Consider the following 13860-nt stretch of genomic DNA (forward strand, 5'->3'; position numbering starts at 1 on the left):
TGGGTGCCGCAGAGGCTGGGAGGGCCGGATGGTGAGGGGTCGGAGCCCACCGTCATGGGTCGTTCAGCTGAGTCCAGAATGTCCTCCATCACCGCGTCTGCGTAGTCGCGGCGAGCCTGTAGTGACTCTCGCTTCTTGAGCCCTGTGAGGTTGACCAGGTGGATCTTGAGCCAGTCAAGGCCATGGGGGCCGAGCGGGCGGCCCTGGGCAAACTCCAGTAGCGCTCGGGCCAGGTCGCTGCCTAGGTGGTTGAAGTGTGGTGAACAGGGGTAGGTACGGCCTCGGAAGTCCATGTTGTGCGGAAGCCAGAAGACGTGGTTCCGCAGATGCTGGGCCAGCGACAGGCGGTAGAGTGCGTCTGCACGCAGGCTCTGCATCTCCCGTGCCACCTTCAGCCGCCGTGCCAGCTCCCGCCGCATCTCCGCCTTGTCAGCCGGTGAGGCCTCGGGCAGCAGGCCGCCCTTGGGGGCCTGGCGGCCCTCGGGGGGCCGGGGGGCCTCAGTGGGCGGGGCAGGCACGCCCAGGCGGGGGCAGCCCTTGTCCCTGAAGAGGTCAAGCACCAGGTCGAGCACACGCCCGTTGACGCGCCAAGCGCAGTTGCCCAGCAGAGTGAGGGCATCCAGAGCGCCATGCAGCTCGGCGGGAGGGCAGCGCTCCAGCAGGAGCTGGTGCTGCTGGGTGCCCTCCAGGGACCGCATCATCTTGGTGGGGCTCAGCAGGAAGGCACCCGAGTGTGGCGACGTCCAGGGTAGGGGCGGGCATAGCATGGGTACCTCTGTGGACTCGAAGATCAGCGTACGCTCCGCCGCTGTCTCCTGCAGCTGCGTGAAGGCTGGGTGCGGCTTCAGGATCCCGATCTGGGGCAGGACAGGCCAAGAGGTCAGGGCGTGCTGTGAAGCAGCGGAGGAAGACCCCAGGGTCCCCTCAGACGCCTCGACCCTGAGTAGAAGTCCTCAGGGTCTGGAGCCACAGCAGGATCCCAGAGCCTCTCAGGCCCTGGGGCAGCCCCTCCCCCTTCCAGCGCGGAGGAGCACTATTGGAGGCACACCTGGCGGAAGCTGCGGAAGGAATACACGTGGTAGAGCACGGGGATGAGTGTGCTGGGGCCCCGGGGGGCTGCCAGGCTGCTGGGCATCTGCACGGCTCGCACCAGCACCTCTGCCAGCTGCTTGCCCAGCTGCACCAGCACAGATACAGGCCAGGGCTGCTCTAGGGGGGCCTCAGGCACGCCCAGCGCTTCCCAGTGCTGGCGAGGCAGGCAGGGCTCTGCTACCTGTGGGCGGGAGGGTGGTTCAGAGAGCTGAGGGTCCAGGTGCAGAGCTGAAGACCCCTGCTCAGCCCCTGGCAGTGAGCAGGGTTAGGTAAGGAAACTGAGGTGGAGTTTGGGGGCCAATCTGGCCACCCCAAGCAAGGAGGGGGAGGGGACCTCTGCTTGAGGCCTGGGGCACCACCCCTGGGCTCCCCGGCCGCACCTGGGTGTCCGAGGCCAGCAGGTACAGGTACTCGGAGTAGCGCTGTTCCAGCTCTTCCACTTGGTTCCTGAGCCGCTTCCTCTTCAACACACGCACGCCCAGCTCGTGCGCCAGGAAGAGGAGTGACTCTCCATGCGGGGGCAGTGCCTGCAGGGTCTGAAGGGCAGCACCCTAAGCACCACGCTCCATCGGGACCACCTGACCCACCCCCTGCAGCAGCACTCCTCCCACAGCCCCCCAACCTATAGCGGTGGCCTTGCCCCCTCCTGGTGTGCATACCTGCAGCAGCACTCCCACTAACTCCTTCTCGCTGAGCAGGCACAGGTAGGGGAAGAGGGATGGGCGGCCTTCTGCGGCAGCACGGGCCTCACTCTCCTTGGTCTCCTGCAGCTCCAGGGACAGCACCGACTCCCATTCCGTGCGCAAGGCTGCCAGGGTCTTCCGCTGGGGAGCGGGGACAGGACGGGGTTGCACAAGGAGTCACCACTGTGCCCAGGCCACCTGGCCCAGCCTGGTGGTAGAGGTCCTGGCTCAGAGACGATTTGGTGGGAGGGGTACTGGGATGGACCCTGCCCAGGGGACACCCAGCTCAGCAGGCAGGAGCACCCCCAGCCCCTTACCGCCTGCAGGACCTCCTCGGTCAGGAGCGGGGCCTTCTCCACGGACTCCACGGTGACAGTGGTGGCCATCTCCACGCTAAGCTGCTGTCGGAAGAGGCCCTGGAGCTCCTTCAGGGACAAGTGCAGCCTCGGATAGGACACAGAGGGGTCCTGCTGGGGCAAGAGGCTGCCAGTGAGGCCCAGCTGCTGACCTCTCCACCCACCCGAGTAGCGCAGCGTCTCCCTGGCCTTGGGTGGGGGTGGGAGGGTGCTGGAGACAATGCAAGGCCGCGGATGCTGCTGTTTTCTCTTCCAACTTGTAACTACGTGAACTGTGTGACCCTCGTAAAGATAGGTACACTAAAGATAGCAAACCCAAAATATACATCCACACAAAGACTGGACCACAGACAGCCACAAAAGCCTGGTTTATGGTGGTCAAGTGTCCACCAAGGGATGACGGATAAACACCACATGGTCCCTCCACACATGGGCATCCCTCAGCCATGAACAAAGCCCAGACACTCGCTATCATGTGACCCTGAGAACGTGATGCTCAGTGAGAGAAGCAGACACAGGACACACGGGCTGTGATTCCACTGATGGGAAACGTTCAGAACAGGCCGATACACACAGAGAGTGGGTTCCATGTTGTCAGGGGCTGGGGAGAGGGTAGGGGGTGACTACTGACGGGGATGGGCTCCCTTTCAGGGTTATGGAATGTTCTGGAAGTAGAGATCAATGTACTAAAAACAACCCACTGGATTATACTTTAAAAGGTGACCTGCAGGTTAGAAGTCTGTCCCAGTAAAAAAAAGAAAACTCCTTGTATCGCCCTGGGGATCTGGGTGTTATGCTCTCCTCCACCCTGGGAGGTGGCTTCGCCTCATGCGCCCTGTGCTGCCTGTAGCATTAGCTGTGCAGTTTCAGGTGGGTACATTGGCCCTGCGATATCCCCACGCTGTGCCTAGGGTGAGTCTCCATGTGGAAACTAAATATGGCAGGGTGTGGGCCCCCCTGGACAGGACAGCCTCCCCTCCACCAGCATGGGGTGGCGGGGGCCAGCGCTGCCAGGAGAGATGAAGGGAGGAACCAAGGTGCCCAGTGACCACCCGCCCCCTTCAGGTTCCCAGATGCAGGCCCACTCACCTTGGCGTAGATCTCCTGGAGCAGAGGCGAGGTGTTGACCTGGGGTGGGGGCGGGGGTGGTGGCTGGGGGCTGAAGGCTGGTCTGGCCTTGCGAACAGCACGCAGGAGCTCCTCCCGCTCCTCGGCGCTCAGGGGCACGGCTGAGAAGAGCCCCTGCAGCGACAGCCCATCCTGCTCCATCTGCTTCAGGCACCTGAGGGCACGCGCACCTGGCTGTCAGCACCGGTGGGGAGCCCCTGGGGCCCCACCCCAGCTCCACCACCGCCCCCCACCCACCTTCGGATGGTGCCGGCATCCTGGTCCAGGCGCCCCATGCACTGCAGGGCAGCTGCGTAGGACAGCAGGTCCGGGGCCAGGCCGGCATCTTTCAGCATGAAGAACACGTACATCAGCTCTTTGAAGGAGCCCTGGGGGAACCAAGCCAGGTGAGGGCCTACAGGGGAGGTACGGGGCGGGGTGCCTGCTCCTTCCCCCAGTTACCCCACCACAGGCCTCCCAGCCAACTCAGCCAACACTTTCCCCTCGGTCCTGAGGGTCTAGGAGAGGTGCCATAGATATGGGCATAGACTGTGCCCTGCCCTGGGGCCTGCTCCCTGTCTGAGAGGTGGGTCTGCACCCAGGCCAGATGAGCTGGGGGCTGCCCAGTGTGGTAGTCACTGGGCACGCCTACCAGAGCTCAGATTCATACCCAGTTTGGTAGCAGCAGGAGGCTGGTACAGCTGAAGGAGACTGGCAAGGTCACAGCTCCACTGGACATGGCTGGTCTAGAACCAGCCCATCTCTCCTGCCTTTCTAAACTGACAGGACCGTAACCACCACCAGGAAAACACAAACAGACCCTGCATAGCATCCCCCCACCCCCAGCGCCTGAAGACCTGGGCAACAGCCTTCACGGCTCCCAAAACCCAGCAGGGCTCCCCGTTCTGCAGATAGGAAAGCCAAGGCCCAGAGGGGAGGGGAAGGGTGTGGATCAAGGGGAGCACATGGCAGAAACAGGAGGGCCGCCCGACACATCCACCTGGAGCCTGAGCCGAGGGCCTTGTCTGGAAACAGGGTCTCTACAGGTGCAGTCACATGAGGTCATGCTGGACGCCGTATGGCACCCAAGGCAGAGGTCCAGGGGATACAGACAGGCCAGACGGACATCGCTGCCCAGGAGCTGGCAGAGGCAGGCAGGAAGGATGGGATGCAGGGAGGGGGGCCTGCCTCGCCCTGACCTTGAACATCAGGCCTCTGGGACTAATAGAAAAGGAGCATCTACTGCTGGAAGCCTCCCAGGTGGATCAGGTGTTCTGGGGCCCCAGGAAGCTCGTCTAATCAGAAACCTGCCGCCCTGATAGAACTCTCTGCTGGCAGATGCCAGAGGGCCAGCACCCCAGGAAAGGAGACTGACGCCTGGAACTGAGCAGGCCTCCCACAAAGTCAACGCAGGCAGGAAACCCTCTGTGACTGTTGCCGTGGAGACCTTGGCGCCTCCCAGTGCTGCCAGGCTGCTCTGGGCCCCATTCTGTGCGCGAGTCAGCACAGCTGAGGCCCTGCTGAGAACCTGCCTCCCGAAGCTGCACCCGCACTCGCCTCCCTCCTTCACCGGCACTAATGCTTTCTCTGATGCTCCTCAGATGAAGGTTCACACGCACAGCAGGGAGGGTGCTGGGGAAGTCGCCTCCACAAGGGTGCTTAGGCAACTCTCCTCAGCAGTCACAGGTCAGAGGAGAAGTCACAGGTGAAAAGAGCCACTTCCTTTGAGGGAAGTGGCTAAAGCTGCACCCAGAGGGAAATTCACAGCTGCAGATGGCTGCACCATAAGGTTCGCATCCCACACCATCCCAGAGTGGGATGTGAACAAGCTAGACAGAGAACCAAACAGGAGCATCGAGGAGGCTGCCCTGAGAAGGGCCTACAGCGCCCCTTGCACCAGAGCCCTGGCTGAATAACCACACAGGAATGCTCTGGACCATGCGTGTGCTGTCTTCTGGCCCTTTTGTCATTTTCACATTTTCCATTGAAGGCCACGTGTGACTTATAATTAACAAGTCTAAAGAATTGTTAAATGGCCACACAAGAAAAGATACTCAACATCACTATTAGAGAACGCAAATCAAAACTACAATGAGGTATCACCTCACACCAGTCAGAATGCCATCATCAAAAACTCTCTACAAATAATAAATGCTGGAGAGGATGTGGATAAAAGGGAATCCTCTCAAACTGTTGGTGAAAATGTAAATTGATACAGCCACTATGGAGAATGGTATGGAGATTCCTTAAAAAACTAGGAATAAATCTACCATATGACCCAACAATCCCACTACGGGGCATATACCCTGAGAGAGCCACAATTCTAAGACACATGTAACTCAATGTTCATTGTATTCTAAGTCACTTCAGTCGTGTCAGACACTTTGAGACCGCACAGACTGTAGCCCGCCTTGGGAGGAAAGAATACTGGAGTTGGAGTAGGTTGCCATTTCCTTCTCCAGGGAATCTTCCTGACCCAGTGATCGAACCCACGTCTCTTATGTCTCCTGCATTGGCAGGCGGGTTCTTTACCACTAGCGCCACCTGGGAAGCCCCAAAGATGTGGTACATATATACAATGGAATTTTACTCAGTCATAAAAACAAGAACAAATTTTGAAAAGTAAGTCCAGATGAGGTGGATGAACCTAGAGCCTGTTATACAGAGTGAAGTGAGTCAGAAAGTGAAAAACAAATATCGTATATTAATGCATACATATGGAATCTAGAAAAATGGTGCTTGTGAACCTAACTGTGGAGAAGTAATGAAGACGCAGATACAGAGAACAGACTTGTAGACACGAGGGTGGGAGGAAGGTGAGGGCTGGACGAATGCAGAAAGCAGCAGCGACACATATACATGATCATGTGTGAAACAGATACTGGCAATAAGTTGCTATGTGACACAGGGAGCCCAACCTGGCACTCTGTGATGACCGAGAAGGGTGGGATGGGTGAGAGGTTCACAAGCGAGGGGATATTTGTATAAATATGGCTGATTTGCGTTGTTGTGCAGAAGAAACCAAGACAGCATTGTAAAGCAATTTTCCTCCAATTAAAAAATAAATTAATAGAGGAAATGACAACCCACTTCAGTATTCTTGCCTGGAAAATCCCATGGACAGAGAAGCCCGATGGGCGACAGTCCACAAGGTCACAAAGAGTCGGATAGGACTTAGCGACTAAACAACAACAAAAAGAGTAGATATAACTGATTTGCTGTGCTAACTAACACAACATTGTAAATCAACTATACTCCAATAAAAAAAAAAATTTAAAAAAAAAAAAAAAAAAAAAAAAAAAACGTTGTCAGCATAATAAAAACCGAATGCCTGACTCCTGGGGCTGAGAGACCAGCGTTGGGATCTAGGTGCCCCAGGTTGGCTCCTGCCTCCGACCCCGGCCCCTCACCTGGCGAGCCCAGCCAAGCATGACGGTGTTGTACATGGGGAGTGTGAGCAGCTGCTGCTGCGGGGCCCGGCTGTGCTGTGCAACCAGCACGTGGTGGGCCAGGGGCAGGTGGCCCGTGAGCAGGCAGCACTCCAGGAAGGCCAGGAGCTTCTGGCGCTGGCCCTCCAGCCGGGACTTGGAGCCCTCATCTGCCTCCTGGCTTAGCCTCTGTGGGGCCTCCTGCAGCAGCCGGGCCAGCTGCTCCTCCCAGGGGCTCTGCGGCCTCTTGCGCTCCCACTGCTGCAGCTGGCCCGCCAGCTTCCTGCTCAGCAGCCGCGGCTCCACACGCAGACGCTTCTCCCAGGTTAGCTTCTCCACCATCTTCGGCAGCTTCCCCTCCAGCTGCTGCCAGCGCTTCTCTATCAGGTGATGATCCTTGTCCAGCTTCTGAGCCCAGCGGCTGCTGAGCTCAGGGGCGGCCCCTTCAGCCCCTACTGGGGCCTGCCTGGGGGGCCGGATGCCACCAGCCTCCGGGGCCTGAGCCATGGCCACCCTCTTCACCGTCACCTCCTCTGCCGTGCCCTCAGCCTGCAGTTGCCGCACCCGTGCCTCGAGCACTGTGGGGAGAGAGATGTCAGGGGACCCCGCTGTCAGGAGGGGGGCTCAGTCCTGAGTGTGTGTCTGCTGACCACCAAATGCCCCCAGATCCTCAGCATGCATGCCCACCTGCCCCACACAGGTCTGCCTGGGCTGCTCGAACCCAGCATCCCGAAGGAACTCCTGGAGTTGCCCACAACCTGCTCCTCTACATCCTCCTGCCCCGGCAGCTCTGTCCTTCCCAGGGCTCTCTCCTTCCAGGTCCAGCCAGTCAGCGCCTCCTTGGGGCTCTGCCTTCAAAATCTACTCACAGCCCCTGCCTCCTTGAATCCCTGCCTCCCTTCCCCGTCACCACTTCAGCTGTAATGGCCTCAGGGCCTTTGCACATGCACTTCCTCAAGCTTTCACAGCCACAGCCCACCCCTGCCCTGTGCTGCTTCGCAGACAGCCAGCTCTCATGACTCTATGGGGTTTGGGGCCACTGAGTTGGTGAACAGGGATCCACTGCACCCAGGGAACAAGGGGCTCCTGAGTGCCCAAGGCCATACTCCCACCAGCAGATCCATGCATCACCCCGTTGTGAGTTTTCCTATCTGATATACCTTATTTCGTACACATATGCATGATATATACATATACAATGGCCAATACTGTTAGAACTCATTCCTGAACAAACTTCGCCGATCAGACAAATTTTCTCCAAAAGGCACATTACAGCCCCCTGGAGCTGAGGGGCTCAAGATGGTCCTGCAGCACCATGCCTGGGGCCATGTTAAACTGCTAAACCACCGAGACACAGCAAAAAATGCAAACACGGGGCACTAGATATACCCTGAAAAGGACGCCTATTGACAGAGTGTCACCCAGCTCCACCTCAGCTGAGAAGGTGTGCATCGACTGGGGTTTCAGGTAAAGTTGAGCTGGTAGGAGATTCTGCAAACACAGAATCCGTGAACGTGAGGACCAATGGTACTTGTCTCCTGCCTGTGCCTCTCTCACTGTAACATAAGCCCAGAGACAGGAGGGCTGGTCTGGAGCAGAAACACAGCAACAAGAAAGGCACAGCCCCCGCCTCAGTGGACGGAAAGTCAGCAGACACTTTCTGAATGTGCAGGAGATGGTCAGTGGCAAAGTGGCAGAAAGGGCATAAGGCGGCCACATCAGAACCCTCGGGGGGTGACCAGGGACAAGCAGGTGCACCGATCCCGCTGGTAGAGGCCACAGGGCTCTGAGGCCTCAGTGGGGGTGGAGAGAGAATTCTGCCAGAAAGGATACAGCTGGAGGGCTCGAGACTAGGGAGTGACACGAAGTGATCACATTTTCAGACCCTGGGCTTTGCCTTAAAATAATGAGGTGGGTGAGAAATGAAAGAAGGTTGCTCTTAAAGCTGGTAGGACCTGTGGCTTCACTTCTGCACGTTTGGGATTTTCTGAAATCAGGCTTTTCTTTTTAAAGTCTCCCCCATCCCACTCCTGGCTGCTCGCCACTCACTGGATGTGGGGCAGGAGGGAAGCAGGAGGCACTGGACACCTGAGAGGGAGGGGACAGTGATGCCCCCAGCTCGCTTTGGAGATGCCAGGACCTGGCTGTCAATCCCCAGTGACAAAGACCACCAGCAGACCCTATCAGGCGCCAAGCCCGGGAAGTTGAGCCAGGACCACTGAAGTCCAGCATGTCACAGGGCAAAGCCCAGCTCTGCACACAGCAGGCCAGTCTCTCCAGCCATAATTTGGGCCTCATCTCATCTATCAGGGCTTCCCTGAGAGTTCAGTTGGTAAAGAATCTGCCTGCAATGCAGGAGACCCTGGTTTGATTCCTGGGTCAGGAAGATCCCTCAGAGAAGGGATAGGCTACGCACTCCGGTATTCTTGGGCTTCCCTTGTGGCTCAGCTGGTAAAGAATCCACCTGCAATGTGGGAGACTTGGGTTCGATCCCTGGGTTAGGAAAATGCCCTGGAGAAGTGAAAGGCTACCCACTCCAGTATTCTGGCCCGGAGAATTCCATGGACTGTGTATTTCACGGGGTCTCAAAGAGTCCGACCTGACTTTCACTTCACTCCCTCATCTGGAAAGTGGGAGCCCCTGGTGGGTTTGGTAAGACGAGGGAACTACAAGAGTTCACTGCACACAGCATTCACTTCACGGTGGCACCAAGGGGGCCCTTGGACCACTAGAGAGCAGGACCCAGTGAGTCACCCCATCATGCAGACTAACAATCCTTCTCAATGGGTGGAACCAAGGAACCTTGAAGGAACCAAGGAGGTGGCTCCCAGCAGCGTGGTTGGCGGGATGACAGTGAGAAAGGAGCATCAGGACCAATGCCCTGGGGTCAGGCTCACCCTCCAGCAGCTCCGCGTGGCCGCAGTCCTTCCGGCGGGCCTGCTCGCAAGCGCTGGCAGACAAGCTCTTCTTCCGGCCCCAGACGCCACCGAGGGCCCCTGCGGGAGAGACCAGGGAGGCTGAGGCGGGCGGGTGTCAGGGGTGGGGAAGGGAGGGCCCTTGCAGTGTCAGGAATAGCAGGATCCGGGGCTAAGGAACCCTGAAGACCGTGCAACTGTCAGTGGTCTCCCGTCTCAAAGGGAACACCACAGGGTAAAGGAAAAAGGAAACTGGGGCGTGAGTTCGAAGATAAAAGGTTCCGCGAACTAAGGCACAGACAGTTTAAAGGTTAAAAACTCTAATTCGTAAACAGTGGGTCATGGGACTCCAAAAGAACCCAGGAATCAAAGGTCAAAGTGCACCGACGACCCGGGTCCGTAAGAGTGGCCCAAGGGCGACTGAAAGCGGGATACAGTCACTGGATTCGGCAGAATCGCCAAAGGCAAAGGTCGGAGTTAGCTGGATCCCTGGGGTCGAGAAGCCAAAGGTTACGGCGGCGGGTGAGGGGGCAGAGCAGCGGTCCTGGGGTCACCCCCAGGCCTCCCCTGCGTTACCTTCTTCGACCAGGAGGCCGGGGTGGCCCTTCGGCCACAGGGCCCTGCGAAGCCCCGCCGTCCCGCGGCCACAGCGCAGCGCCGACATGCCGCCTGCACGCGGGACCACCGAGCCACCGCAACGCGCCTGCGCCGCCTGCGCCCCCCGGGAGTTGTAGTTCCGCAGCCTACGGCGGCCGCGAAGAGACCATGACCAGGGAAAGAGCCGTGAGAACCACAACTCCCAGGAAGCAGCGGGCCCTGGAGGTGGGGCATGAGCCGGTACTGCCCGCTGATTGGCTGTTCGCTGTCCAGGAGGGGTGGGACAGAGCCGTTGCTTGAGCAACACTCTAAGCCATCTTTGGGAGGACCCGGAACCTGAGTTTTGTTGTTACTTCTGTTTATAGCGGTGGTTTCCAACGTTTTTGGTACCAGGGACCGGTTTCGAAGACATTTTTTCCATTGGGGTGGAGGAGGAGGAAGATAGGTTGGGTTTTCCTCACCACTTACCTCCTTCTGTGCAGCTGGGTTCCTAACAGACCGCGAAGGGCACGAGTAGTGGCCCAAGGGATTGGGGACCCCTGGTTTAAGGAATAGTACCCGAATAATTGGGCTTCTTAGGTGGCTCAGTGGTAAAGACTCCACCTGCCAGTGCAGGAGACACGAGTTCCATCCCCGGGTGGGGACGTTCCCCTGGAGGAGGAAATGGCCACCCACTCCAGTATTCTTACCTGGAAAATTCCATGGACAGAGGAGTCTGGGGGCTTACAGTCCACGGAGTCGCAAAGAGTCGGGCACGACTGAGCACCCACGCATGCCAAATAATTAGAACAGCATTCTGCAATTTACAGATTCCTGTCCATCTTCATTGATCCAATGATAGCTTTGGAGAGGGAACCATTACTATCTCCAGTTTATCGGGAGGAAACTGAGGTTCAGAAGGTAAATAAAGTTGCCCAAAGACACATCACGAATATCAGAGACACTGGAATGAAGGCTCAGGTCCATCTGACTCCAAGCCCCAAAGCCAAGGGTGAGCTGCATCATGGTGTTTCCTAAACTTTACCCTCATCCACTCTTTCTGGCCTCTTTTTACCCACTAGTTTCCAAGTTCAGAAGTGGAGTGGGGTGGGAGAGCAATGATAATTGGAATGAAATACTCCCTGGAGCCTGGAACATCTCCACCCTAGTCTCCAGGCAGATCCCACTCAGGGGTGAGCAGGCCAGAGCTTTAGAATCAGACCTGAAAGGTATGCCCCACCTTATCATTCAGGTGGAGAAACTAAGGTCAGGGGAGGGAGTGTCTGTTCTAGGATCAGCTGGTGTGTGAAGGATGATAATAGGAATAAGTGGTATAACTTCCCTTCAGGCTGCAATCCTGTCTAGTGCAAAAGCCTTGAGGTGAGAACAATTGTGGATAAACTGTTGGAACTGGAGCAGTGTTTGGGAGAGAGGTGGTTGTTGTTCAGTTGCTATGTTGTGTCCCACTCTTTCTGACATGGACTGCATCACACCAGCCTCCCCGTGACACTATCTAACCATCTCATTCTCTGCCACTCCCTTCTGCCTCCAATCTTTCCCAGCATCAGGGTCTTTTCCAATGTCACCTCTTTGCATCAGGCATCTGAAGTGTCGGAGCTTCATCTTCAGCATCAGTCCTTCCAATGAATATTCAGGGTTGATTCCCTTTAAGAGTGACTGGTTTGATCTCCTTGCAGTCCAAGAGACTCAGTAGAGTCTCCTCCAGCACCACAGTTCAAAAGCATCAGTTCTTCAGCACTCAGCCTTCTTTATGGTCCAACTGTCACATCTCTACAGGAATGACTATGGATGACTACTGGAAAAACCAAAGGTTTGACTAGACAGACCTTTGTTGGCAAAGTGATTTCTCTGCTTTTTAATACGCTATCTAGGCTTGTCATAGCTTTCCTTCCAAGGAGCAAGTGTCTTTTAATTTCATGGCTGCAGTCACTGTCCTCAGTGATTTGGGAGCCGAAGAAAAGAAAATGTGTCACTGCTTCTACTTTTTCCCCTTCTATTTGTCATGAAGAGATGCGACCAGATGTCATGATCTTAGTTTTTTGAATGTTGAATTTTAAGCCAGCTTTTTCACTCTGCTCTCTCACCCTCATCAAGAGGCTCTTTAGTTCCTCTTTGCTTTCTGCCATTAGAGGGGTATCAACTGCATATCTGAGATTATTTATATTTCTCCTGACAATCTTGATTCCAGCTCGTGATTCATCCAGCCTGGCATTTTGCATGATGTACTCTGCATAGAAGTTATATAAGTAGTTATATATATAGCCTTGACGTACTCCTTTCCCAGTCAGTTGTTCCATGTCTGGTTCTAACTGTTGCTTCTTGATACACCTATAGGTTTCTCAGGAGACAGGTAAGGTGGTCTGGTATTCCTGTCTCTTTAAAAATTTTCCACAGTTTTTGTAATCCACACAGTCAAAGCTTCCCTTGTAGCTCAGTCAGTAAATAGTGTGCCTGCAATGCAGGAGACCCAGTTTGATCCCTGGGTCGGGAAGATTCCCCTGGAGAAGGAAATGGCAACTCACTCCAGTATTCTTGCTTGGAGAATCCCATGGACAGAGGGACTACAGCCTGGCAGGCTATATAGTCTATGGGGTCGCAAGAGTTGGACACAATTGAGTGACTAAGTACACACATAGTCAAAAGCTTTAGTGTAGTCAATGAAGCAGAAGTAGATGTTTTTCTGGAATTTCGTTGCTTTCTGTATGACCCATGAATGTTGGCGATTTGATTTCTGGTTTCTCTGCCTTTTCTAAACCTAGCTTGTACAGCAACTTGTATATCTGTTCTTGGTTCATATACTGCTGAAGCCTAGCTTGAAGGATTTTGAGCATTACCTTACTAACATGTGAAATGTGTGCAATTGTACAGCACTTTGAACATTCTTTGGCATTGCTCTTCTTTAGGATTAGAATGAAAACTGACCTTTTCCAGTCCTGTGGCCACTGGTGAGTTTTCCAAATACGCTGATGTATTGAGTGCAGCACTTTAACAGCATCATCTTTTAGGATTTTAAATAGCTTAGCTGGAATTCCATCACCTCCACTAGTTGGTTCATAGTAATGCTTCCTAAGGCCCACTTGACTTCACACTCCAGGATGTCTGGCTCTAGGTGAGTGACCACACCATCGTGGCTATCCGGATCATTAAGACCTTTTTTGTATAGTTCTTCTGTGGCATAAGTAGTTGGGTCATAGACTTGGATTACTGTGATGCTGAATGGTTTGCCTGGGAAACAAACTGAAATCATTCTGTTATTTTTGAAATTGCACCCAAGTACTTCAAATCCTCAAAGGTGATGCTGTGAAAGTGCTGCACTCGATATGCCAGCAAATTTGGAAAACTCAGCAGTGGCCACAGGACTGGAAAAGGTCAGTTTTCGTTCCAATCCCAAAGAAAGGCAATACCAAAGAATGCTCAAACTACCGCACAATTGCACTCATCTCACATGCTAGTAAAGTAACGCTCAAAATTCTCCAAGCCAGGCTTCAGCAATACGTGAACCGTGAACTTCCAGATGTTCAAGCTGGTTTTAGAAAAGGCAGAGGAACCAGAGATCAAATTGCCAATATCCGCTGGATCATCGAAAAAGCAAGAGAGTTCCAGAAAAACATCTATTTCTGCTTTATTGACTATGCCAAAGCCTTTGACTGTGTGGATCACAATAAACTGTGGAAAATTCTGA

At 55.1% G+C, this 13860-nt stretch overlaps 1 protein-coding gene across 37 annotated transcripts in view; it reads right to left on the minus strand.

Annotated features, from left to right (window-relative positions):
* The window catches only part of POLRMT (RNA polymerase mitochondrial), a 20092-nt gene extending 9810 nt beyond the window's left edge, over nt 1-10282 (minus strand). For 12 of the 37 annotated variants that reach the window (XR_014057159.1, XM_081502328.1, XM_081502311.1 and 9 more), the window contains exons 1-10: nt 10158-10282; nt 9564-9662; nt 6649-7244; nt 3497-3627; nt 3221-3413; nt 2093-2242; nt 1752-1916; nt 1473-1628; nt 1049-1273; nt 51-857 (exon numbers count right to left, since the gene is read on the minus strand). Coding sequence is in view for 33 of the 37 variants with exons in the window: in XM_081502328.1 (XP_081358454.1) it covers nt 51-857; nt 1049-1273; nt 1473-1628; nt 1752-1916; nt 2093-2242; nt 3221-3413; nt 3497-3627; nt 6649-7244; nt 9564-9662; nt 10158-10245 (2610 nt within the window). In the remaining 4 variants the exon portion in view is untranslated. Of the gene's footprint in view, nt 1-50; nt 858-1048; nt 1274-1472; nt 1629-1751; nt 1917-2092; nt 2246-3220; nt 3414-3496; nt 3628-6635; nt 7245-9563; nt 9723-10095 lie in introns of all 37 variants that reach the window. The other 25 variants (XR_014057157.1, XR_014057158.1, XR_014057156.1 and 22 more) reach the window with 10 other exon arrangements.
* Nucleotides 10283-13860: the final 3578 nt, after the last annotated feature.

This window comes from Giraffa tippelskirchi, chromosome 6, assembly GCF_054371585.1.
Source record: "Giraffa tippelskirchi isolate mGirTip1 chromosome 6, T2T-mGirTip1v1.2.pri, whole genome shotgun sequence".
In the NCBI taxonomy this organism is placed as follows: Eukaryota; Metazoa; Chordata; class Mammalia; order Artiodactyla; family Giraffidae; genus Giraffa; species Giraffa tippelskirchi.